The 23,636-nt window shown below is 52.7% G+C and overlaps 1 protein-coding gene and 1 long non-coding RNA gene across 3 annotated transcripts in view; both read left to right on the top strand.

Moving 5' to 3' along the window:
• The first annotated feature begins 670 nt into the window (after positions 1-670).
• Positions 671-14,208, top strand: LOC144937737 (uncharacterized). The gene is made up of 3 exons (XR_013637770.1): positions 671-975; positions 11,552-12,616; positions 14,146-14,208. It is a non-coding gene; the product is annotated as an uncharacterized LOC144937737 (long non-coding RNA).
• A 40-nt stretch (positions 14,209-14,248) lies between these two features.
• LOC144937832 (netrin-G1-like) overlaps positions 14,249-23,636 on the top strand; it is a 65,800-nt gene continuing 56,412 nt past the window's right edge. For both annotated transcript variants that reach the window (XM_078865339.1, XM_078865340.1), the window contains exon 1: positions 14,249-14,623. In XM_078865339.1, the coding sequence (XP_078721465.1) occupies positions 14,300-14,623 (324 nt within the window). In that variant the 5' untranslated portion in view covers positions 14,249-14,299. The remainder of the gene's footprint in view (positions 14,624-23,636) is intronic.

Raw genomic sequence — 23,636 nt, 5'->3', positions numbered from 1 at the left:
GCTCCGCACGGCTGTGGTAATGAGTGGTGGCGCACGGCAAGATTCGATGGAAGGGCGAACTGGTGCTGATGATCCTGGCTGATGGTGGGTGGAGGGGCGGGTGTGTGTGTGTGGGGGGAGGATGAGGAGGAGGCTATGGGCTAGTAGTGGTTGGTAGGGGTGGCAGGTTGACCAAGCCTGAAATGAATACCTGGTGCTGTGCGTAAACATCAGTATGGGGGAGACAAAGGCGGCCGGGCGTGGTAATGGCAACTCACCCTTTCGTGTGCCGTTCCGGCCTTCACAGGTGCTCGCGAACAGTACTTGCCCCAACAGTCTGTTAAAGGCTATCCAGGGGATTTTGTATTTGTCTTTGGTAGTCGTGGTGGTGGTAGTGGTGGTGCGGGTGGTATTTGTTGTGCCTGTCTGTGTCATGGTGAAACTCAAAGGAAAGGGTGTGGGGGGAGGGGGAGGATCACGGTCGAGTGTTGCGGTTGTGGCGGCTGTTGCACGGTAAGACGAAAGGGAAGGGCGAGCTACCGTCGAATGATGGTGCCGGATGATAGTGGGTGATGGGTGCAGGGAACGTGTGGGGGAGGGGGAGGGGAAGACGAGGAGGGAGGAGGAGGAGGACAGGGAGGCGGAGGAACGCTCCAAATTAATCACTCACTTTGTGCAGCGACCTGCCTGCCTTTCCTGCTGCCTCGTTGGCGTGTTTGCGTTGCATGCCAGCATCACGCGCGCGCGCGCGCGGACGCACACACACACGCACGCACACGCGCACGCACGCACGCACACCGGCTGGAGAGACACGATGCAAGTCCGGCAGCTTAGGCTCCCACGTGCGGTAACCCCTGAAGGAGGGACACGCAGGCTTGACCGTCACATCCATCACTAGTGGCTCTTTAGCGAGGCGGCCAAAGACGGCTCCTGTGTGGATAAAGGGCGCGCGTAATGCCACCTTCAACGGCAGCGGCCGCGGTGTCAGAAGAGCAGGTGAGTGTAGGTGAGTGTGTACCTGTCTGTGCGACAGTCTGTGTGTGAGTGTAGGTGAGTGTGTACCTGTCTGTGCGACAGTCTGTGTGTGAGTGTAGGTGAGTGTGTACCTGTCTGTGCGACAGTCTGTGTGTGAGTGTAGGTGAGTGTGTACCTGTCTGTGCGACAGTCTGTGTGTGAGTGTAGGTGAGTGTGTGTGTGCATTGCTCTGTGTGTGACCGTGTGGATGTGTGTGTGTGTGTGTGCGATGCGTATAACACATCGGAACTCGGGAGACAAAGGCGGCCGGGCGTGGTGGTGCTGGCCACCCACCCCCTCGTGTGCCGTCCCGGCCTTCATAGGTGCTCGCTAACAGCACTTGCTCCAACAGTCTGTTACGGCTATACCGGGGATATTTGTGAGTGTAGGTGAGAGTGTGAATGTGTGAGCACGTGTCTGTGCGTGAGTGTGGGTTCGAGTGAGTGTGCAAGTGTGCGTGTTGATATCTGTGCACGTGTTCGTGAGAGAGAGAGAGTGTGTATGTGTCTGCGCACGTGTGCGCGTGTGCACGGACGTGTGTGTGTGCGTGTGTGCACGTGTATGTGTGCGTGTGTGCACGTCTAAGTGTGCGTGTGTGCACGTGTATGTGTGCGTGTGTGACTCGAGTTCGATTCTCGCTCACGACGGCAAACACCGGTGCCGGTTATCTTGAACATGTCCTGGGCCTCCCCTAGGTCGACTTAGCCTCAAATAAGTACCTGGTACGGTGTGAAAGCATCGCCACTAGCGCAGTTGGCTACGTACGGTGCGACAGAAGTTCAACTTAGACAATACATACATAAGTGTTCGCTAACAGCACTTGCCCAAAAAGTCTGTGAATGATATACAGGGGATGTTTGTCTTTGTATTGTAATGCACCCAATAGAGTCCTGCTAAAAATATACTGTCGTGGAATTACTGAATTGTAATGAATCTCAGTGTTTTCAGAATACTGTCTGCAGGGTGTGTATGGCGAATGTGTGTCTATGTAATACTCCAGAACAACACCTTAGCCTTAACCGGAAAAAACATGTAATTGGCGACGTTTCGGGTAATGACCCTGCTTCAGAGCATACTTTATGTGCGACATGAATAATGGGCATCACTCGATGAAGGGTGATCGCTTGAAACGTCGGTGTTTAAAAAATGCTTCTAAGGCCACAGTGTTATCCTTTAAGAATGCGTAGTTTGTATGTGTTACTTGTGTTTGTGCACCACTGCCAACGCATCAACAACAGCAGCAGCAACACAATAAGTTAAATGCTATAGAATATCGTAACCGCGTGAGTAACCGATGTGAAATTATCACTGACTGGACGGGCAAGAGATTTCACGCGTATTTTAGTTGAATCGTTTTCATAATCGATCACCGGTTCCGACGGCCGGGCACCGGTGATCGACAGTCATGACTTGCACAGATCGGCACGCGAGAAGCCGACAAACCGCACGGTGGCCCAAGTTTCCGTGGTTTCTCAGTGGCAAGGTGGATGGGGGCGAGCCCTGCAATTGCTCCATCACGCCTCGACTGGCGGAAGAGGCTCCGCGAAGAGCGGCGTTTCTCGACTCATTTTCATAGGGGGGATGGGGCCAATTTCGCCGATCAGACATCGTCAGAGCGAGGGCCCGCCACTCATTTAAAACCATTTCGGGTTTGGACACACGGGAGCGCGATGGTGGACAGCAGCAGATTTGTGTGGATTGTCGCGGGCCGCACTAAAGGCCACCACTGGGGCCGTCAGTGGCCCGTAGTCCTTGCAATGAAGAACTGTGCCCTCGAGGGTGTTTGGCCTACTCTTCCACCCTGACGGGACTGTCTTGGAAGAGGTGGCCGTACCCACACTTTGCCCCACCGCACGCGACCTACCGATACACAAACTGTGGTGAACCCATCTGCACTGCTCGGTGGACCGAGGCAATTTAATTTGGGGGGACGGGGGGACGGGGGGATTTTTTCAGCTGCCGCATCGGGAGATAGGAATCGAACCAGGCGACTTTCACTGATGTTGTCAGTGGCTGTGAGCGGGATTCGAACTCGGGTAGCCGGGTTTGTAGCACAGTGCGCTCAGCGCTACACTACCGAACCACATCTACTCCTACTCACTCACACACACACACGTGTTGTACACACACACACGTGCTACACACACACACGTGTTGTACACACACGTGCTGTACACACACACACACGTCCTGTACACACAAATACACGTGTTGTACACACACACGCACACGTGTTGCACACACACACACACACGTGCTGTACACACACGTGCTGTACACACACGTGTTGTACACACACACGTGTTGTACACACACACACACACGTGTTGTACACACACATGTGTTGTACACACACACACACGTGCTCTACACACACACACGTGTTGTACACACACACACACACGTGCTGTACACACACACACGTGTTGTACACACACACATCGGCCTAATCAATTGAAGTATTTCCTTTCAGTCAATCTTTCTGTTCAATCATCTCCGCTTTGATTAAGGCCCATCGCCCGAAACGTTAGCCCTCTTGTGTTATACAGTTTAAGATACATTTTGTTATACATAAATATATTACTTTTGCAGAGCAGTAGGCGTGCAACAATTTACTGTCCTGACGATTCGATAAAAAAAATAACTTTCTCACAGTTCAGAGTCGCGATTTGAATTCAATATACCAATTATATATTCAATAAATATTTATTTTAAAAAATGTAGCGCCCACCAGTGGCTGCGCGGGTCACATGATAATTGTTGTTGTTCGTTTGATTTTTAAACCACAGTTGCTGAGCGCGGTGCCCAAAGGCCAGCAACAAACGGCACCTCCAGAGTTTTGACAGAAGAGAGGAGAGAGAGAGAGTTAACGACGCTTCTTGTAGCGAGCAATGGTTGAAGTGAGCACGCCTAAGGCAAACACAGAGGCGATGATGGGAAGAGGTGAGAAGCAGAGAGAGAATCGTTTGTGCCATACTCACAATATCGATCCTGAACGCGAGCTATCACTTTTCATCGATGAGTCGATGCATTGTGACGTCAGTGCAAGGCGGTCATTATGGCAGCTGCTGCGGGTTTATTTATTTACTTACTTCATGCGCATGGAGTCGGTTTGATATTAAGCTTCATTTAAAAAAACTCGTACCAGTTTGGGATTAGGAGATAAATGTAATCCAGTTAGTCCAGGGTCCTTCGTTGCAAGGCCCGCGGGCAACTGGAGGCCCTTGGCGGCCTTCGTGCGGCCCTTGAAGTGCGGCCCCCGACACGACACAACGCGTGAACACACCAACACCATCACCGCGTGCTGCTGTCAAACCCCAAACGGTTTCTGATGTGTGGCGGTCCTCACACTGATGATGTCTTGTCGACGAAAGTGACCCCTCCCCCACCCCCCTCTGAAAATGAGTAAAGAGCGCTGAGTGGAATCGCCTTCACTGAGCGCAATGAAGGAGATTCCAGTTCCCCGTTCGTGTCACGGTTAGGGCAACCACCTGAATATTGATCGACAAAATTGAGGAATCCGATTAGCTATAAAGCTCTTTTTTCGCACATGTTAGGGCGCTGCGTTCAATTCACCGTCGCCACGCACTCCACCAACCCGCACGGACAATCGTCGTCTTCTTCTTTAGTACGGCCGATGTATGTTGAACTTCTTTCGCACCGTACGTAGCCCACCGTGCTAAGCCGATGTGGTAGTAGATGTTGACGCAGAGCGACAACTACAATGTCACATGCAGGTGGTCAAGCCAGACAACCTCGTCAAGGAGTTGCCGAGTGTATCGTCACTGCTGTGACGTCTCCTTCGTCGTATTTGTCGACCGGACATTGCGTCGTTACACGTTGTACGGTCCGTTCTGGATGCCCGCAGTCGCAGACTGGGGAGTGTTTCGTTTACAGTTGTGCATCGGGTATCCACATCTGCCACGGTGTGTGTCGTGGGTGCGGCTTAGGGTGGGCCAGGAGCTTCGTGTAAGATCAGAATCAGGGATCTTCTGCGTTGGGTCTTTGGCAAGTTGTGTGTTTGTGAGTTCTTTTGAATTCCATTCAGCTTGCTGGTGAAGTCTGGTCAAACAACTCCCTTGACCGATGCGATGTCGGGAGGCGGCTCTACAGCAGTGGGTTGACAGAGGGATTATGCACGGCGTGCGGTGTCGTTGGGGGTGTAGTCATGCATCGATGCATGACTTCATATCGATCCCTAAGCTCGTGATACATGCATCACATTGCACGCGGATGCATCGACGTTGTCAGATTTGTCTCTGTTGTGCATACGAGATTCACGTGACCCCTGCAGCCACGAGAGGCTGCTCAATCCACTACATTCACGGAACAATGTTCGTCAACGCAGTGGATATGTGGACGTATGCGGGGAGCGGTGGTGCAGCGGTTGGTTGGTTCCTAGGTTGACTCAGACACAAATTAGTACCTGGTGCGGTGTGTAAACATCGCCACTGGGGAGACAAAGGCGGCCGAGCGTGGTGCTGTCCACCCGCCCCCTCGCGTGCTTTGCCAGCCTTCATAAGTGCTACTCACTAGCAGCACTTACCCCAACAGTCTGTCAAGGCTATACGGGTGATCTTTATCCTTGTGTGTGTGTGTGCGAATCGATCGGCTGTGACCCAGAGGGCCAAGTGGCCCCGCGGGACAGTCGCTCTGCGGCTCGCGTCGAGGCGGGGGCGATGGTTGCGTATGGGCGATCAGCAAATAATTAAGTTGGCACAGATCGAAAGGATCGATATTTCGCTGGGAGAGGAGCTTAAGAATTCTGCCGTGAGCCGTTCGTGCCTCTGCTCCACCTCCCCGCCACGCCACTCCACCCACCTCCGCGTCCCCATCGGCGTCAGGCCACGTGGACGCAACGCAAACACCAGTAGCATGTATGTATGTGTGCTGAACGTCTTTCGCACCGTACATAGTGTGGTGGGCAGGGGCGTCCAAAGGGGGGGGGTGTGCGGGGCCCGGGGCAAACCCCACCGTGTGCCCCCCCCCCGACGCCTTCAAAGTAAACGGGGAGTATCACTTCAGACAACGTGACGTCCAAGCGCCCCCCCCCCCCCAAATTGCGGGGCGCGGGGCGGCCGGCCACAATTCGCCGTGTACCCTAAGGGACGGCTCTACTAACGGGTATCAGAAGATTACGCGTGCTTTAATTGGGGGGGTGGAGGTGGGGGGAGGGTACGTCCAGGCAAGCTGGCCACTCTCACCCCGACGACCCAATTCCCAGACAGGCACAACATCGCTCGACACCGCCTCTTTTAATCTGGACGAAATAAATAAACGACGGTGGCGTGTCCTTGTTGTCCCCCAGGCATATGCCCGCGTCTCGGCGTCACGTTCGGCCATGGATTCATTTCTCGCCGAATATATATGACGTGTTTGTTTGTGTCTCTGTCGCCGGTGTAAAGGAATGCGTGCTGCATAGGTGGGCAGAGCACGATTTGGTAGCCACAGCCTTACATAAACAGGGATACTGGGTGTGGTGTGCCGGGCACGGAAGTATACATTCATCACCGGCGTGCATTTTGAAATCCACTGCAATTTAGCGCTTGAAATGTTTAATTAAACGACGTTATTTCCTCCACTACTGTCAACATCAACCATGTCATAGACACTGTACATAGAACCTCATGTCCCTCTGTCATGCAGTAGTAATAATAATACGGCTGCGTTCAAGCAATCAGGAGCCTAATTAACGTCCTTTGTAAAATATGGCCCCACAGGACACGGCCGTGTCATCAATAATGACGGCAGATGCAGCAGCAGCGATGGCTGTTGTAGCAGCAGCAGTTGAAGCAGTAAAAGTTGAAGCAGCAGTTGTAGCAGCAGCGATGGCAGTTGTAGCAGCAGCAGTTGTAACAGCAGCAGTTGAAGCAGTTGTAGCAGCAGCAGTTGTAACAGCAGCAGTTGAAGCAGTAAAAGTCGAAGCAGCAGCAGTTGTAGCAGTAGCAGTTGTAATAGTAGCAGTTGAAGCAGTTGTAGCAGCAGCAGTTGAAGCAGTTGCAGTTGAAGCAGTTGTAACAGTTGTAACAGTTGTAACAGCAGCAGTTGTAACAGGAGCAGTGGAAGCAGCAGCAGTTGAAGCAGTAAAAGTTGTAGCAGCAGCAGTTGTAACAGGAGCAGTTGTAACAGGAGCAGTTGTAGCAGCAGTTGTAACAGTAGCAACAGCTGTTGCGGCAGTTGTAGCAGTATTTGCAGCAGTAGTCGTGGCAAGAGTAGCAGCTATAGCAGCAGTAGCAGCAGCTGTTGCAGTAATGAGCAATATCACTCGCAGCAGCTGCAAGAGCAGCGTCAAAAGCAACAGCAGTAGTTGCAGCAGAATGTTGCAGCAGCAGTTGCAGGTCCTAGCAGAAGCCGTAGCAGCAGGTGCAATAGTTGCAACAGCAGTAACAGCAGCATTAGAATCTTGGGCGGCAGCAGCACTAGCAACTGTAGCAGCAGTATCAGCAGAAGTTGCAGCAATCAGCAATAACAGCAAAGTCAGCAGCCGCGATAGCAGCAGCAGAAGCATCATCATCAGCAGCAGCAGCAGCGGCTTTAACAACAGCAACGTGTGCAGCAGTTGCAGCATCAGCAGCAGCAACTAAAGCAGAATCATAAGCGGAGGCAGCAACAATAGCAGCATCAGCAGCAGCAAAGTCATTAGCAGCAGCAGCGGCAGCAGGCGTTTTCAAATCTCACACCGTTGTATACGTCTGCGTGTGTGTGTACATTGTGTGTGGGGAGTGGTGGCGGAGTGGTCAGCGCACTGCACTACGAACCCGGCCCGCCCTAGTTCGATTCCCACGAACGAACAATAGGTGGTGAATATTTGAACCGGTCCTGGGCCTCCCGCAGGTCGACTCAGCCTCAACTTAGTGTAAACATCACCGATGGGGAGACAAAGGCGGCCGGGCATGGTGACGACCGCCCAAATGCCGCCTTGGCCTTCACATGCGATCTCAAAGAGCACTTGCCCCAACATCTTGTGCAGGGTATAAGGGGGATCTTTGTCTTTGTGTGTGTGTGTGTATATGACACTACCGCACCTCATACAACACTCTGGCTGCATTCGTCACGGGCAATCCATCATTTCGTAAGTCCACCCCTATAACGAGACACGAATGTACACACACTGAGCACACAGTGGCACAACGCGAAAACAGCTGATGCACAAAAACTGCACCAGGCACTCATTTGCGGCTGAGTCGACCTTAGGGAGACCCAACGCCCGTTCTGATGCTACTTGTCACGAGCCGCCGATGCGAGCCTTAAGCAGGGAACCGTAAAGCCTCGCCAGACTTTTTGGGACAAGTGCTTTTGAGCGAGGGCCGATGCAGCCCACCCACGAGGGGGTGGGTAAGGCCAACGCCACGCCCGGCCGCTTTTGTCTCCCCATTGCCGACGTTCACACGCCGCGCAAGGTCCGGGCACACACGCGCACAGAGCCGCTATCAGTGCGGCTCCATCGCCGTCTCCTTCGTCGCGAGTGGAGCGGCGGGGATGAGAGAGAGAGGAGAGAGGAGAGACGCCGTGCGGGTCCGCACAGCGCGGGGCTGGGGAGCTCCCGCACGTGGGAGAGACAAAGGCGGCCGGGTGTGGGGATGGATCGGGCCACTCATCCACCGTCGCGTGTCGTTGGATGCGGCCTTCGTTTGGCGCTCGCTACCATCATTAGCCCCGGACATTCTGTTTAGGGTTATAAGGGGTTTGGGGAAAGTGGTCGTGGATGTGGTCTGTCCACTTGTGGTATGAACCCGGCGACCCGGGTTGGTATTCCCGCTCCTCTAGATCGACTCAGCCTCAAATGAGTAACCTGGCGCGGTGTGTAAACATCGCCACGAGGGAGACAAAGGCGGCCGGGCGTGGTGCTGGCCACCCACTCACCCCCTTCGTGTGCTGTGTCGGCCGTCATAGGTGTCACTCGCTAATAGCACTTGCCCCGACAATCCGTTGAGGCTATTCGGGAGATCTTTGTCTTTGTGTACACATCACCTGTTGGCTGAACGAATTCATGAATGAACGGTGGGCTGAATGAACGAATGAACGATCGCGCAGACGAATGAAAGCGGACCGTTGAACGATTTGCCGGTTGTATGAATTAATTAACGTGGAGACGAAGGGTACAGACGGACGCACGCACGAATTAATAAACAGGCGGGCAGATTAATAAACAGATGCGTAAGCAGGCGGACAGACGAATAACCAGGCGGGAAGATGAATGCGAAGGATGGGTGACGAGCCCAACGCACGGCGAGGCGCGCCCATCGATCGCGGGCGCGGTCAGAGAGAGACAGCGCGTGGCGGCTTTGCGGATACGTTCTGCTGAGCTACACAGAACAGGGACATATGGGGGGGGACCCACTCCTTGTTTGTATTCATTATCGCGACACGCGCTCCTACCCCCCCCCCCCAGCGTCGGCCCATTGGGATCCGGGGCCGTTTGTAGTCCGCTGTGTAGCCCTCGGTAGACTGTTGGGGGTAAAGTCAGTGGTGTAGCTGCATTCGCAGCTCAGGGGGTGTTGCAATATTTGATTTGTCTCGCACGGTCAAATGAATTGAAAATAAACGTAAAACAAACCCCTAAATCAAAGTATTCTCGTAAAAAGAGAAAAGAAAATTTCAACCGCATTCTCATATTTTTTTGTTCTTTTAAACTTGAAAACAAATCTCAACGGCGGTTGTCAAGGGGGCCCCAACTCATCTTCTTGGTTCTTTCGGTAAAGTCACGTAGAATGGAAATAATAAAATAATAAAATAATAATTATTTTATTACTTTTATTTTTTTATTATTTCCATTCTACGTGACTTTACCGAAAGAACCAAGAAGATGAATGCCTGCAGTCACGAAAGCTTTAAATCGAAATTTAAGGGCCCCAACTCGTCGCCTTGGACAGCAGGGGGGTGGGGGGGGGCAAGGCACCCCCTGCCTGCCCTACCCTAGCCACGCCCGGTCGTCTTTGTCTCCCTCGTGGCGATGTTTACCACACACCGCACCGGGTAATAATTTCGCAGGGTTGCTGCTACTCTGCAGGAAGGTGGCATGCCGAGACTAGCAGCCACGGCCATAGCGACATGCATCCTCGATGTTGTGTGCCGGGCGCGCAAATATTTTACAGAGTTGCTGCTACTCTGCAGGTAGGTGGTACGTGGCTAGCGAGATGCGCACTCCACGCGGCACTCCGGCTGCGGAAATCTAATAACCCTGATTCGTTCCAACTTCAATCGTGCCCTTCGTCGCTGGCCGCCTGGCGCGGTTGGGGCCTTTCAGCCCTGTGCTTCCGCAAACCGTGATTTTTAAAACAAAAATAAAATAGAACGAGTTGGTGGTGGCGGTGGTACGCGTCGTTCCGGAGCCGCCGAGAAAGTCTCGGCGCGTCTGGCTCTTTCTGTCCGCCCGTCCGCCGGGGCGATGCGCTCACGATGTTGGGGGCGAGAGACGGGCTGCCAGGATTAATTAAGCAGCATTGCATCTCACGCATTAATAATGATAATAATGACGACGATGATGATAACATAATTACTGACTCCCTTCCATTAGCTCCCCCCCGACCTCCTCCCTCGACTCCTACCAACCCCCCCTCCCCCCGTAATTCCTCCGGATCGCCGGATCATCACCCCCCTCGCTCGCATTTGCAGCCCTGCCACCTTGTGCCGGCGAGCGTTCAGATGGTCTTGAAATTCTTCCCCCCACACCCCTACGGCATCTGAACAAAAAAGCAACAGCAGCAACAGCTACATGTTTAACGCTGTGGGCCACTCCGTAGGGCTACATCTGCATGTTTAATGCTGTGGGCCATTCTGCAGGGCTACAGCTGCACGTTTAATGCCATTCTGCAGAAATCCCCGGGCTGTTAGGTGAGCGCAGTAGTCGGCTGGTGGCTACGTTTGCTGCTGCACGTGTCTGCCGGTAACCCTCCAGCACTGTGGGGGCAGCAGCATAGGGTTGGTAGATCACGCGCAGACGGTGAGCTGAAACTCCCTTCCGATCCGTGGGCTTCCAGTAGGTGCAATACCCTTGGCTCGCCAGCAGAGGGCAGCAAGTGGACTGATCACCATCTGTTTCCATCGGTAGGGGGATAGAGTGTTGCTTCCCTCTCATCATGGATTGGCTCCAGTGCAGGACCCTCTTGAAAATGTGTCCCACGACTCAGCGTGGCATTCCTGGATAAACAAAGTTTCTTATAATAATTGTTATTATTATATAATAAATTGTCTGTTTAATGCTGTAGGCCATACCACGGACTCTGGGGTGGTAGCTGAGTGGAGGAGTCCGCTTGTTCCACCTGAATACCGCTACTCATTTGAGGCACCAACTACTCATTTGAGGCTGAGTCGACCTAGGGGAGACCCAGGACCGGTTGTGATAATGCGTCACCAATGTTGGCCGTGAGCAGGGGAATCGAACTCTGGTCGTCGGATTCGTAGCGCAGCGCACTAAATACCGCACCACCGTTCCCCTAATCATAGCAACCACACATATACACGGAACATCGAGTGGGTGGGCAGATGAAGATGATAATGACGATGATATTGACGGATGGTGGTGATCTTGATGAATGCTCCGTGCGAGTGTCGATAGGCCGGAGAGACCGAGGAGACAAACGCGGCAGCCGCCACGTCCGTGACTCCACAAGTGTCGGAGAAATTGTGCACGTGCGGAAGGAAGGTTGCCCTCTGACCCGACAACTGCCGGGACTCATCCTTCGCAGTTGATTATCACCATCATTAGCCAAGACGGCCGCCGGAAACAAATTAGCCTATCATTTGCATTCACACACACACACACGTAAACACTAACAAAGACAAAGATCCCCCGGGTAGCCTCTAACGGACTGTTGGGGCAAGTGCTGTTAGCGAGGACCCGTTCAGGCTAAACACTAACAAACACTCGCGCGCGCACACACACGCATTCATACATTCAAGCACTCACACACACAAGCAATCACAGGTCTACACACACACACTGACAAACACAAGCGTACATAGAACCACAGACACACACACAATGTAAACACACTCATACACACTTGCGCACACACACTCAACAAACACGCACGCAAACACCCGCCCCCCACTCTCACACAACACACACACACACAACACACACATAACACACACATATACACACCTACACACACACAACACACACACCACACACACAACACACACACAACATACACACCACACACACTCTCTCAGTAGAACCCCATTCCCCCCCCTAAAAAAGTATCAAAAAAGTCTAACCAATACGAACTCTGCTCTCACTTTGAAAATCAGTGACCTATCCATAATCGCAGCTTACATAAGCAGTCTTAAACGTGGATTTAGGAACGCTGGGCTTGTGGCAGTGCAATCTAAACCACCCCCGCCGCCTCCTTCCTCCGTTATAAAGGCAGCCAGCCCTGCTCCGGCTCTAGGTAACAGCATCATCATCGTCGTCGTCGTGGGCATGCACTTGGATATTCCAATCACGGTAATGGGACTCGGATCCTCCCGCCAGCGATAAGGGGGTCAATCGGCACGAGTCTTCATCATCCCCCAGGGAGCCGGTAATGGGGTCAGTGGCCAGCGGGAGAGCTCTCTGCGGAGGGCAGCCCGGCGCACGCGCTCAGCCGCAGCAGGAGCAGCAGCAGTCACGGAGCAGGTAAAGTCAATGGAGCAGCATCACGCACGCCTAGGAGTTGAGACGGCCCACGTGTACCGGGTGCTTCAAAAATATGTGAACACTTACATGGGATTCATCTTCTTGGTTCTTTCGGTAAAGTCACGTAGAATGGAAATAATAAAATAATAAAAATAAAACATAATAACATATTATATTATTTTATTATATTCTTTTATTATGTTATATTATATAATTATGTTATTTTATTATATTATTATTTTATTATGTTCAATTATTATTTAATTATTTCCATTCTACGTGACTTTACCGAAAGAACCAAGAAGATGAATCCCTGCAGTCACGAAAGCATTAAATCAAAAGTCTCCCACTTGTTCGCCAGCGTTGTGCCTGGAATCTTCTCCAGGTGGTCTCCAGAGCCTAGAGGCGCATTTCTAGTGGTGTTGTTGAAAATTCTCAGAAATGTTAACATTTTTTGAAGGACCCTGTAATCATTGTATGTATACATAATATCAATGTAAGAAACTCAACGCATCTGCTGATAACGCTGCAGCCTTAAAAGGATAAATGTTTAAGAAACAGGAGGGTTTTCTCCGCAACTCTGGCTGCCGCCTGATGATGCTGCTGGTAATTGCTGGTGAAACGTCGTACTCGAATTGTAAATGTCGTGGGTTCACTCTCCAACACATGCCGGTGTGCTGTACTAGTAACGAATTGGCACGTTCTGTTTACGTCACAAACATTACTAATTGGCTGTGTCGGGTGGTGGCGGGTTTCACGACACATTTGTATTTACGTGATCTAACCCAAAAACCTCTGTTATGGATAAATACGTATAATGCACAATGGCCCTTATTCATATGTATGTACTGTATGTTGAACTTCTTTTGCGCCGTACGTAGCCAACCGTGCTAATCGGAAGATGGGGAAGGACAACAAACTAAACACAAAAAGCAGTTCTAGAGAAATTTGTATTTCTGTCTAGATGCAAAAGTGCATAACTCCAGTGGCTTCCTAACAGCACACAGTGTGCTTGTGTGTGCCATGTAGAAGAGCAATTTTCAGAAAAAGTCGCCTGTTTCACTTCATTGCTTATTTTCCCGCAGAAATGGGCTCTTCCACACAGCACATACGAGCACGTCACGTGCTCTGAAGAAGGGCCACTGCACGAAACGTCGCCTGTTCTATTTCCGCGGCAGTCTCTTTGACGCGCATGTTGAGTCTGTGCTTGTGCACCACTTCCATCGCAGCCTCTTCGTCGCAAGTCGCAAGTTGAACTTCCTCGTTTGACAACACGTGTGTGTCTGTGTGTGTCTGTGTGTGTGTCTGTGTGTGTCTGCATTGTGTCTGTGTGTGTCTTTGTCTTTGTGTCTGTGTGTGTGTCTGTGTGTCTGTCTGTGTGTCTGTGTGTGTGCCTGTCTCTGTGTGTGTATCTGTGTGTGTGTCTGTGTGTGTCTGTGTGTGTGTGTGTCTGTGTGTGTGTCTGTGTGTGTCTGTGTGTGTCTGTGTGTGTCTGTCTGTGTTTGTGTGTCTGGGCACTTCTTGAACAGAACTCTACGACTCGCAAATCGTTGAGACCACCACCACCACCGCCGGCACCACCACCGCCGGCACCACCACCACCGCCAAAACAACCACCACCAAGCACCACTACCACCACCACCACCACCATCCTGGAGCCGTAACGCTGGCGTCCTCCTCGTGATGCTGGGAGTCGTGGGCAACACTGGACCTCGAGTCCCCGTCGTCCGGGTTCGAGTCCCGGTGCGGGTCGCTGTGGCTTGGCCCACGCTGCCGCTGCTGCTGCCGCTGCTGCTGCTGGGTCTGTGTCTGTGCGGCCCCCGCCGGGCGCTGGCGCAGTACGACGTCTGCAAGAGCACCGTGAGCTGGGACTCGAAGCTGCTGGCGCCCGCCTGGGAGTACTCGGCGTGCCAGCCGCCCACCGCCGACCTGGGCCGCTTCGTGCGCGTCAGCCTCGAGCCGCCCGACATCACGTGCGGGGACCCGCCAGAGCGCTTCTGCACCCTGGTGAGGGGGGCGTGGGAGAGGGGGGGCTGGGAGAGGTGGGGGGCTGGGAGAGGCGGGGGGGCTGGGAGAGGTGGGGGGGCTAGGAGAGGGGGAGGCTGGGAGAGGCGGGGGGGGGGTCGGGGAGAGGCGGAGGGGGGGGCTGGGAGAGGCGGGGGGACTGGAGATGACTCCCTGTCTGTGCGCGCTGCTGCTGCTGCGGCTGCTGCTGCTGCTATGATTATTGGACTCGTGGGTGTGACAGCGAGGGCCGAGCGGCGTGTGGCCCACAGGAGGGTCTGTGGTGCATTCGCTCTCAGCGAGGGGAATAACCCCAGCACGCTGCCCTGCGTTGATTTCCATATAGAACCCTAATGGGTGAGTGGACGGGTTCACGCGCGCGCGCGTGTGTGGAGTTGTGAGAAGCTGCGCTACGAACCCGGCGACCGGAGTTCGGCTCCCGCTCACGGCCAACGCCGGTGACGATTACTTGAACCGATCCTACCTCCCCTAGATCGACTCAGCCTCAAATTTGTCCCCGGTGCGGTGTATAAACGTCGCCACTGGAGAGACAAAGGCGGCCGGGCGTGGTGCTGGCCACCCACTCCCTCGTGCGCCGGGCCCGCCTTTCATAGGCGCTACTCGCTAACAGCACTTGCCCCAACAGTCTGTTGAGGCTATACGAGGGGGGGGGGGTTCTTTGTCTTTGTGGTGAAGTGTGAGGGCTGCAGACCCGGGGGGTGAAACACGCGGTCTGAGTTCACCTCCATCGCTCGGCTCATCGGATGGCGCTGATAACACCGTGTAACAATTTATATATTTTTGTTCCTGGGTAGTAAGTGTTATTTTCTAATTGCTTATGCCTCAAAAGTACATAAAATGGATATTATTCCCCACAAACTTTGCTTTTGTGACCATATGTTGATTCATATGTTTTATTTTTTCTGACTTTGTGAACGCAAAAACACAAATTCGCCAGTTCTCTCATTGAAAATAGGTCAATTTCTAAACATCACTGTCCTGGTCACAAAAGCAAAGTTTGTGGGAAATAAATGCAATTTTCTATACTTTTTATGCATAAGCAATTACGAAATAACACTTACTACCCAGGAAGAAAAAATGTGTTACCAATTATAATTGGTGAGAGTGGCCGTCCGATCCTCCTCCACACGCCCCCCCTCCCACCCCCCTCCCCTCCACCCCTCCCCTCCACCCCTCCCCTCCACTTGGGGGTTTTGCAATCGTGGCGAGGACGATAAAGGGGTACCGGCGAGTTGCGATGATTGCTCCCAGGCCCCGCGTTTGGCGTCGTCTGCGCAGATCATCGGGCGCAGCTCCCTAATTGACGATGCACGCTTCTATTAGGGGCTTAATCGCGTTAGGAGAGCGCGTCCTGCGCGTTTGCCAGATGCGATGCCTCTTGCTGCGCGTGTTTGTAGCGGAAAACAAACACAACACACGGCACGATACAAGACACACACACCACTACACACACCACTATACACTACATACACAATACTACACACAACACCACACACAACACCACACACACCACGATGCATTCCACATAAAACACTACACACAACACGACACACACAATCATACACACAGCACTATACACTACACACAGCACTATACACTACAATAACAACCGCCATTCGCCACTAAGTGGCGGTGACGTCACCACGACGCTTGTGCCAGGCTATGTGCACGTTGAGGCCACGTGAAGTGTCGAACGCCCGCTGGCAAGAGGTCACGGGGCAGATCCAGGTGCCACGGGTTGACTGACTGAGATGAGTGGCTGATGCACCACCTGTGCCCCCTATTGTGCCAACTTGCTGTGCTTTAGTCACCCTGTACAATCACCAGATCATCGGCATAAATAGCATTGTTGATCAATAGGGAGCCATCCCTTGACCACACCAGCGCATCGATCAGCCTCCCATTATATCTGTATTAGATGGAAATTCTTCCGGTACAGATATAGAAGGCTTCATGAACTACTTGGTGGATAAAGATGTTGAGTAATGTGGGAGCCAGAGGACATCCCTGTCGCACCACAAGGTGAACAGGGAATGGCTCCGACTCCCGGCCACGTAGTTTTACCAGGGCCTACACACACGACACTACAGACAGCACAAAATACTACACACACTACACACAACACTACAGACAGCACTATACACTACACACACTACACACAACACTATAAACATCACTCCACACCACACTACGCACAAAACTACACACAACAACACTACACTATACACTACTGGATGCGGCGTGCCGGGAGCAGAGATACATACTGCACTGTGCACTACAACAGCGTCCATCGTGAATGCATCTCGTTGGCTTCGTATCAGCTCATTCCCTCTCATCTCTCATTGCTCGTCCGTTCCCCCTCTTGCGTGGCGAGTGTGCATTATAGACATTGCTTTGTGGATTTGTTGTTGTTGTTCTAACAAGTAAACAAACAAACATTAGCCCGTCTCTCCTGATAAATGGATAACTCAGTGGCAGTGCATCGACCTGGGTCTTGCGTCAGGGATGGCAGACGATGTGGATCTAACACAGCGGCCGAACAGGATCGCGTCTCTTGACGTTGTGCCGAAATAGTTGGGGGTATTTGTGTCTAGATTTGAAGCTTTCGTGACTGCAAGGATTCATACTCTTAGGTTTTTTCGGTAAAGCCACGTGGTTGTCCCACCTGATGACGGACGTCGTGATTGATTATTTTATTTCTATTATTTCTAATATTTGTATTATTTATTTTTATTATTTATTTTTACCTACGTGACTTTACCGAAAAAACCTAAGAGTAGGTAATTGTGTCTTGGAGAAAGAGGAGTTCAGCCACGGGGACAGGGATTCGGCAGCACGGACAGCCGGGGGTGAGGGCGCGGTGTGAAGGGAGTTACAGCTGAGGGAGGCAGCGGTGGCGAGATGTTGACTACCTCGCCTGGTGTGGCTCGTGGGTTCGATGCCGACCCTGACGCCTGTTGTACATTTGGAGTTTGCGTGTTTCTCTCTCGCCGTGGCGGCGTGTATTTTTCTCCGCGTCTTTCCGGGTTTTCCCCCTCCTCATTTATAAACGCACGTTTAGAGTGTTTGGCTGCGATAGATTTCTACACGACCAACCACTTCGTAGGGCGATCGTTTGTGGCCAGGTACCTCCTGATAAATCCACGCGACCACGGGGTGAGCCATACAAACTCCAAATATACAGCAGCAGGCGTCTGGGTCGGGATCGAACCTACAACCTCCTGCATACCAGGCGAGGTAGTTAACATCTCCCAGCCACCGTGGGTGCTCACGGTGGCAACAACAGCGTGTTGTTGTTGTTGTTGGTGTTGTTGTTGTTGTTGTTGGTGTTGTTGTTGTTCTCACGGCGTAGGGTAAACGGTCACGTGGCGGCACGGTGACTCTTTACTGCCTGCAGCGTTCTCGAGGAGGCCGAGCAGAAACATTACTCCCCATTTTCCTCTGAGAAGTGTCAGGCTCGGCGTATTAAAATGAACGACCCTGCGACGGTATTTGTTTTATGCCGCCGTAGGTGTCACGCAGCCGAGCCCTCCTCGATGCCGGGGAGGATAAAGGAGGAGGCTTAAATAACTCTCTCTCTCTCTCCATCCCATCCGTGCCGTATGTCACACGGCTCTCGGGTGACAAATCGCGACGAACGGTGGTTTTCAGCCGGGCAAAGTAGAGGAGGAGGAGGAGGAAGGGGGGTGGAGGGGTGGTGGGATTCACGCGAACACAACAATCCGACACGGTGGTGGAGTTTCCAAATCAAAGCGCCGGCCACCGCAGAGAGAAGAAACGGTTCGCTCCCCGTTCGTCACGGCCGGATCGCGTGTGCCAAAGCAAAAAAAATGACATCTCCCGTCCCTTCGTCGCTTTCAAATATAAGAAAAAAAACAGATTGATGGGCGAGGTGTATTGTATCGGTTTTTTTTTTGGAGAGAAACAACATTTTTTGCGCCACGCTAATATGCCATTAAGGAACGCATATCAGTCGGCAGAGGGGGCAGCATAGCCCCGCAAATTATTTATACCGCTCGAGACAAATTTGCTTCCAATACGATCGTCGCTTAATTGCTGCGTGACAAATTAGCCGCGTGGGGAAATTTATTTTTGTATTATTTTGAATTCTTCTTGTTGTTGTTGTTGTATTTAATGCCATGGGCCCCCGCGTTTTTAAGACGTTTGATGCCGCGAGCGCCGGGAGCCGTGGGAGGGGGGGGGGGGTCGGTGGGTGGATGTAGGGGGTGGTGGAGGGGGGTGATGGAGATTGGGGGGGGGGTGTTGGTGGTTTGGGGAGGGGGGGGGAATCTTTACGCGATGGCGCCACGTGTTTGTCAGCTGATCCGTGGGGGAGCTATTTAGGAATCTGTCTCCACTCATTTTACCGGCGCGTGCAAAGCCCCACACCCCCCACTGCCCGCTCCTCGCCGGGTGTTTATTTATGAATCTAAATCTGGCAGATGGGGCACGAAACATCGGTGCAAATTGTGTTGGGAGCTTCCTGTGTGGCATTTGCAACAACAACAACAACAGAACCACTGGAGCTGTACTGTCGTTTGCTCCTTGACAACGCCACCTTAATCGCGCAATTAAGATTGAGGTTTTCTTTGTTCTTCTTCTGGTAATGGATTTAGAGGGTCATGAGAACGAACTCACACAGCCGGAGTCGCCCAGAATGACACCTGATCTCGGAAGCCAAGCAGGTGAGGGCCTGGTCAGTGCGGCGTTTGGATGGAAAGACCGCCTGCCTGGGAATGGCAGACGTTGTATCGGCATGGGCCACGAGAGGAATGAGAGATGCCGGATGGAGGCAATTAATTATTGAATCTGTCTGTGCGGAGCTTTGAGTATCACTCGTCTAATATGGGTGGTGGGGTTCTATCCGTGGGTTTCTGCCCGCACTGAGTCACTTTCATCAGTCAGTGCATGGAAGTGGCCAAACATCCCAATCAATGCGGCAGGATCCTCCCGAGATAGCAACTCAGCGGGGGGCGGGGGGGGACTATTTTCGGTACAAAAAAAATCGAACTTCACGGATAAATTCAGAGCCCGTTGCTGTACCTGTGCAGGAGTTTGCCAAGAAGTACTTTTTCGTTTCGTCCGTCTCACATAGAAGTGACTTGGGTCACGCCGTGGCACGCGCGAGCATGAGATACAAACACCTAAGGAAAAACATAAATCCATGTCGTGGCCACAGAACAACTTCATCCGTCGTGCGGGCGGCAGCGCAGCGTTTTTACAAAATACCCAGCCAAGTGCTTCGGGGGGTCGGTGCAGGCGGTTGACTCAGCCAAACTCGTCCCCTGCCATAGAAAGGTGGAATTTCCATCACTGGCTCAAGGCTGTTAACGCGAGATGAACATTTCCCAATGCTCATTTGAGTGCACGGTTTTGATTCACTCTCAGTGAGAGAGAGAGAGAGATAGAGATAGGGAGTGTGGTTCAGGGGCAATGGGAATCCACACGCAAGCGGGTAGGCAGCCAGAGCCGGCACCAACAATTGCCCAACCTCTGTGATCCTATATTGAGATGTGTGGCTCACTCCATTAACGAGTGTTTATACACGTTGGGAGTAAAAGTGGTGCACGCGGAGTAAAACCCACGCGTGCGAGGATAGGTTCACGCTCACTCCTCGGTGCGGATGGAAATCACAAATAGAAATCAACCCACGTGGTTGCACTGCCACACATGCCCTGGCCGTTCAGCCACGAGACGGCGACCGGGATGCTCACGGGGCTGGGAGTTTCACGAATGTGCGTGCGAATCCACCAACCCTCGCTGAGCCTCCACACGTTTCTGGACGAGAGTCCACGTGTGCGGTGCGCGTGCCGCCGTTAGACCACGTGACGCGGTTGCTGCTGCTTTGCGCAGCACGTGGACCGCGCCTCAAGGGAGCGTGGGGGAAACAGACCCCCGGGGCGCACGGCGGCTACGCGTCGAGGGCAACTCGAAATCCGCGTGCTCTCTTCCCTACACGGCGCCGGATCGATGCTGAGCCCGTCTGTCAGCGTCGCGACCCCACCAATAGCGCGCCGCAAGCCGATGAACGATATTCAGTGGATGAATATCGGCCTGCAGCCCACAACAGGCAATCTTTTGTACGGCGTCAGCAGCAGCAGCGCATCATTAGCAAGAACAGCTGCTCCGTGTCCTCCGAAATTCCCGAAATCGTTGCTTTCGCCCGCAAACAAACCGAAACTTTACTTGCCAAAGAGACACAAACCAAAGCGACGATGATGATGATAATGATGATTATAGCCGTTGCTTTAGCTAAACGCCAGTGTTGAAATTCACGTTGCAGCCTTAAGCACCACGTGTGCACCCCCCCCCCCCCCCCCCCCGTGACCTGCCACCGTGCCCATGGCTGCAAACGACCAAAGTGATTCTCTGTTCAAATCATCCGTGAGCCATCCGTGCTTGTCTCCTGCTCACAGCCTTCAGCCAGTGGTGGAAATTCAACGTTGCTATGGCGCGGAGCGAAAGTCTATCCACGGGACAACCGTCCACGATTGACTTGCCCGTAAAGCGGTGCTTTATTTTATCGACCCCCGAGGGAGGGATGTTGATTGGCTGAGTCGATCCCCCTACCCCAACCAGGAGTTGGACTCGCGTACCTTGCGATTGCGAGCCGATCGCTCTACCGCTGAGCCACTTGGCCAACGCGACAAACAAATTAATATGTGGGCTTTAAAAAAACTAGAGGCTATATCTATATACAGCCGTTGTTTTAGCTGAATGGCAGTTTGAAACTTCACAGGCGCTGGCGCATTGACATCAATAATGCCCGTCGCAAAACACAAAAAGAGAAAACTTTACCAAACAATGCCCCGGGTGGAACAAACGCACGGCGGGAACTCCACATTAAAAGGGGAGACAGAAGGCCGCGGCACGTGTGATGTCGGGAACGCGTCGCCTCCGCTCATCAGCAGGCCGCTCGCAAATGAACGCAGCGCAACCAAGGTTATTGTATTGCATGGGGGGGGGGGGGGTAAGATGTTGGTGGGAGGCTGGGGGAGCTAACAGCCCCTCCGCTCACCTCCCTTTCCCCGCACCACCCTCGCTCCCCGCAATTTTCATGATTCAGGGTATGCGATCCTGAACTAAAGTGCACACTATTTTTTTGTAAATTTTTTACAAGATAAGGGCCCCTCTGAGCTGTGCAGATCTTTTTGAAGAGGCGACCCGGGCCACCAAATGATAGCCCAACGAAGTGGCTCGTCATCACCACGTGGACATTTAGAGCAGCCGAACCGTGGTCGTGTGAATTTTTCTCCGGGCCCTCCGGTTTTTCCCTCCACATGTAGAATCAACATCACCACGCGTTTAAGAGTATTTGGCTGCTAGAAATGTCCACGTGATAAGCCGCTTCGCTGAGCTATCATTTGTGATCGCCAGGTCGCGTCTGAAACAAAAAGCTACGTAGCTCAGTGGGGGGGGGGTGGGGGGGTGGGCCTTACCTGGTAAAATAAAAAAAAAATCGTTGAGTTTCAACAATTTTTTTTGGTAAGTGGCAGCAGCATTTCGACAGCGCTCACACTTCAAGGCGCTTCTCGCGACCTCCCCCCCTCCCCCCGTAGCGGGCACGAGGGAAATACCCGAGCGCCGCGCTGAGCTTTGACGACAAACTTCCAGTGGCGTCTTCAAGTTAGCCAGACGAGCTTTTTTCATTCCTTCATCCGGTAGAGTTTTTTTTCGCACCGGCACAAATCGATTACACCGCGCGGCGCTGGCGAAGCGATGACGTGCGACCCCGCTACAGGTTACCGTCACCCCACCCCCCCGTCCGTGCCCCCTTTCGCTCCACAAATCACTCGCGAGGTGGAGTTTTGGTCAACAAACGTTTTCACCCTCCCCTCCAGGGTCGATTCATTGCATCCTGGTTCGAGAGCGGTCGTGCCACGTAACGCTGCGGGCATTCGCGACCGGCGATTGGGCGGCGCGCTGATTGACGTCACACCACACCTATGCAAGGCCCGAGTCCGAAGGACATTTGCAGGTTTTTGGCCACCGCCTGACGATGCTGGTTGTAACTCAACAAACGAAACGTCCGCACCGAAATTGTCAATCGTTGGGAGATTGCTCTCCCACCACACGGGCGGTGCTGAAGCAGGAATTGGCACGTTTGTTCATCACGTGACAACTCTATGCATTGGCCGTGCCGGGTGGAGGAGGGGTGTACGACACACATTTAACTTGCGTAATCTGACCCGAAAAACACAATTATGAATCAGTGGTCATTTGATAAATAGACTGTCCCTTCCCGCCCCCCGACCCCCACCACAATAACGTGGAATTTCCACCGTTGTATCAGAACCGCCAGAGGAGACGATTGGGCATATGTGCAGGAGGTCACTGTTCTAAAGCAGGGTCGTTGCCCGAAACTGTTGACAATCCTTCCCCCGCACCACCGATTAGCACCGTTGGCTACGTACGGTGCAAAAGAAGTGCCACACACCTGCGTACGATCCGTTTCGATCTCAGTTCGGGATCACTCTGTTTTCGCAAAAGCCACTGATGCTAGCGTCAGAGTTTGGACAGCTGAAAACCCGGATTCGAACCCGGCACCTCCGCCGTCGCTAGCTCGCGTGCTGCCGTTTGTCGCACGGCAGCACCGGCGTGGAGTGGGCTCAGGGCTAAGCAGGGAGGGCGACGCGGAGTCGCCAATTGGGAATTCTCGAGATGTGAAATGCTGAGCAGGATAAACCGCAATCTCATGAAGCTACAGCCAATAACGGACACAGCCTTCAGGCTCTGGGATGTCAATTCATTCAGTCACTGGATCTATCTTTTTAGGACTCATCACTCGTTTGTTTATTGGCTATTTATTTGTTTTCATCCAGGCCGGGTGGCCCAGTGGTAAGAGCTTGCAGCTCCCAAGCAAAAAAAAAGCAGTGAGTTCAATCCTTGGCAGGGCTCGAATCGTAACCATCATCCCTCCATGGGTGATACATTACAACTGCTTTGTGGGAAGTTCTAGGTACTGACTGCCCCCCACCCAAGCAATGTGGAATCT

Source organism: Lampetra fluviatilis, chromosome 20 (genome assembly GCF_964198595.1).
Source record: "Lampetra fluviatilis chromosome 20, kcLamFluv1.1, whole genome shotgun sequence".
In the NCBI taxonomy this organism is placed as follows: domain Eukaryota; kingdom Metazoa; phylum Chordata; class Hyperoartia; order Petromyzontiformes; family Petromyzontidae; genus Lampetra; species Lampetra fluviatilis.
This window is presented reverse-complemented; position numbering and strand designations above follow the sequence as displayed.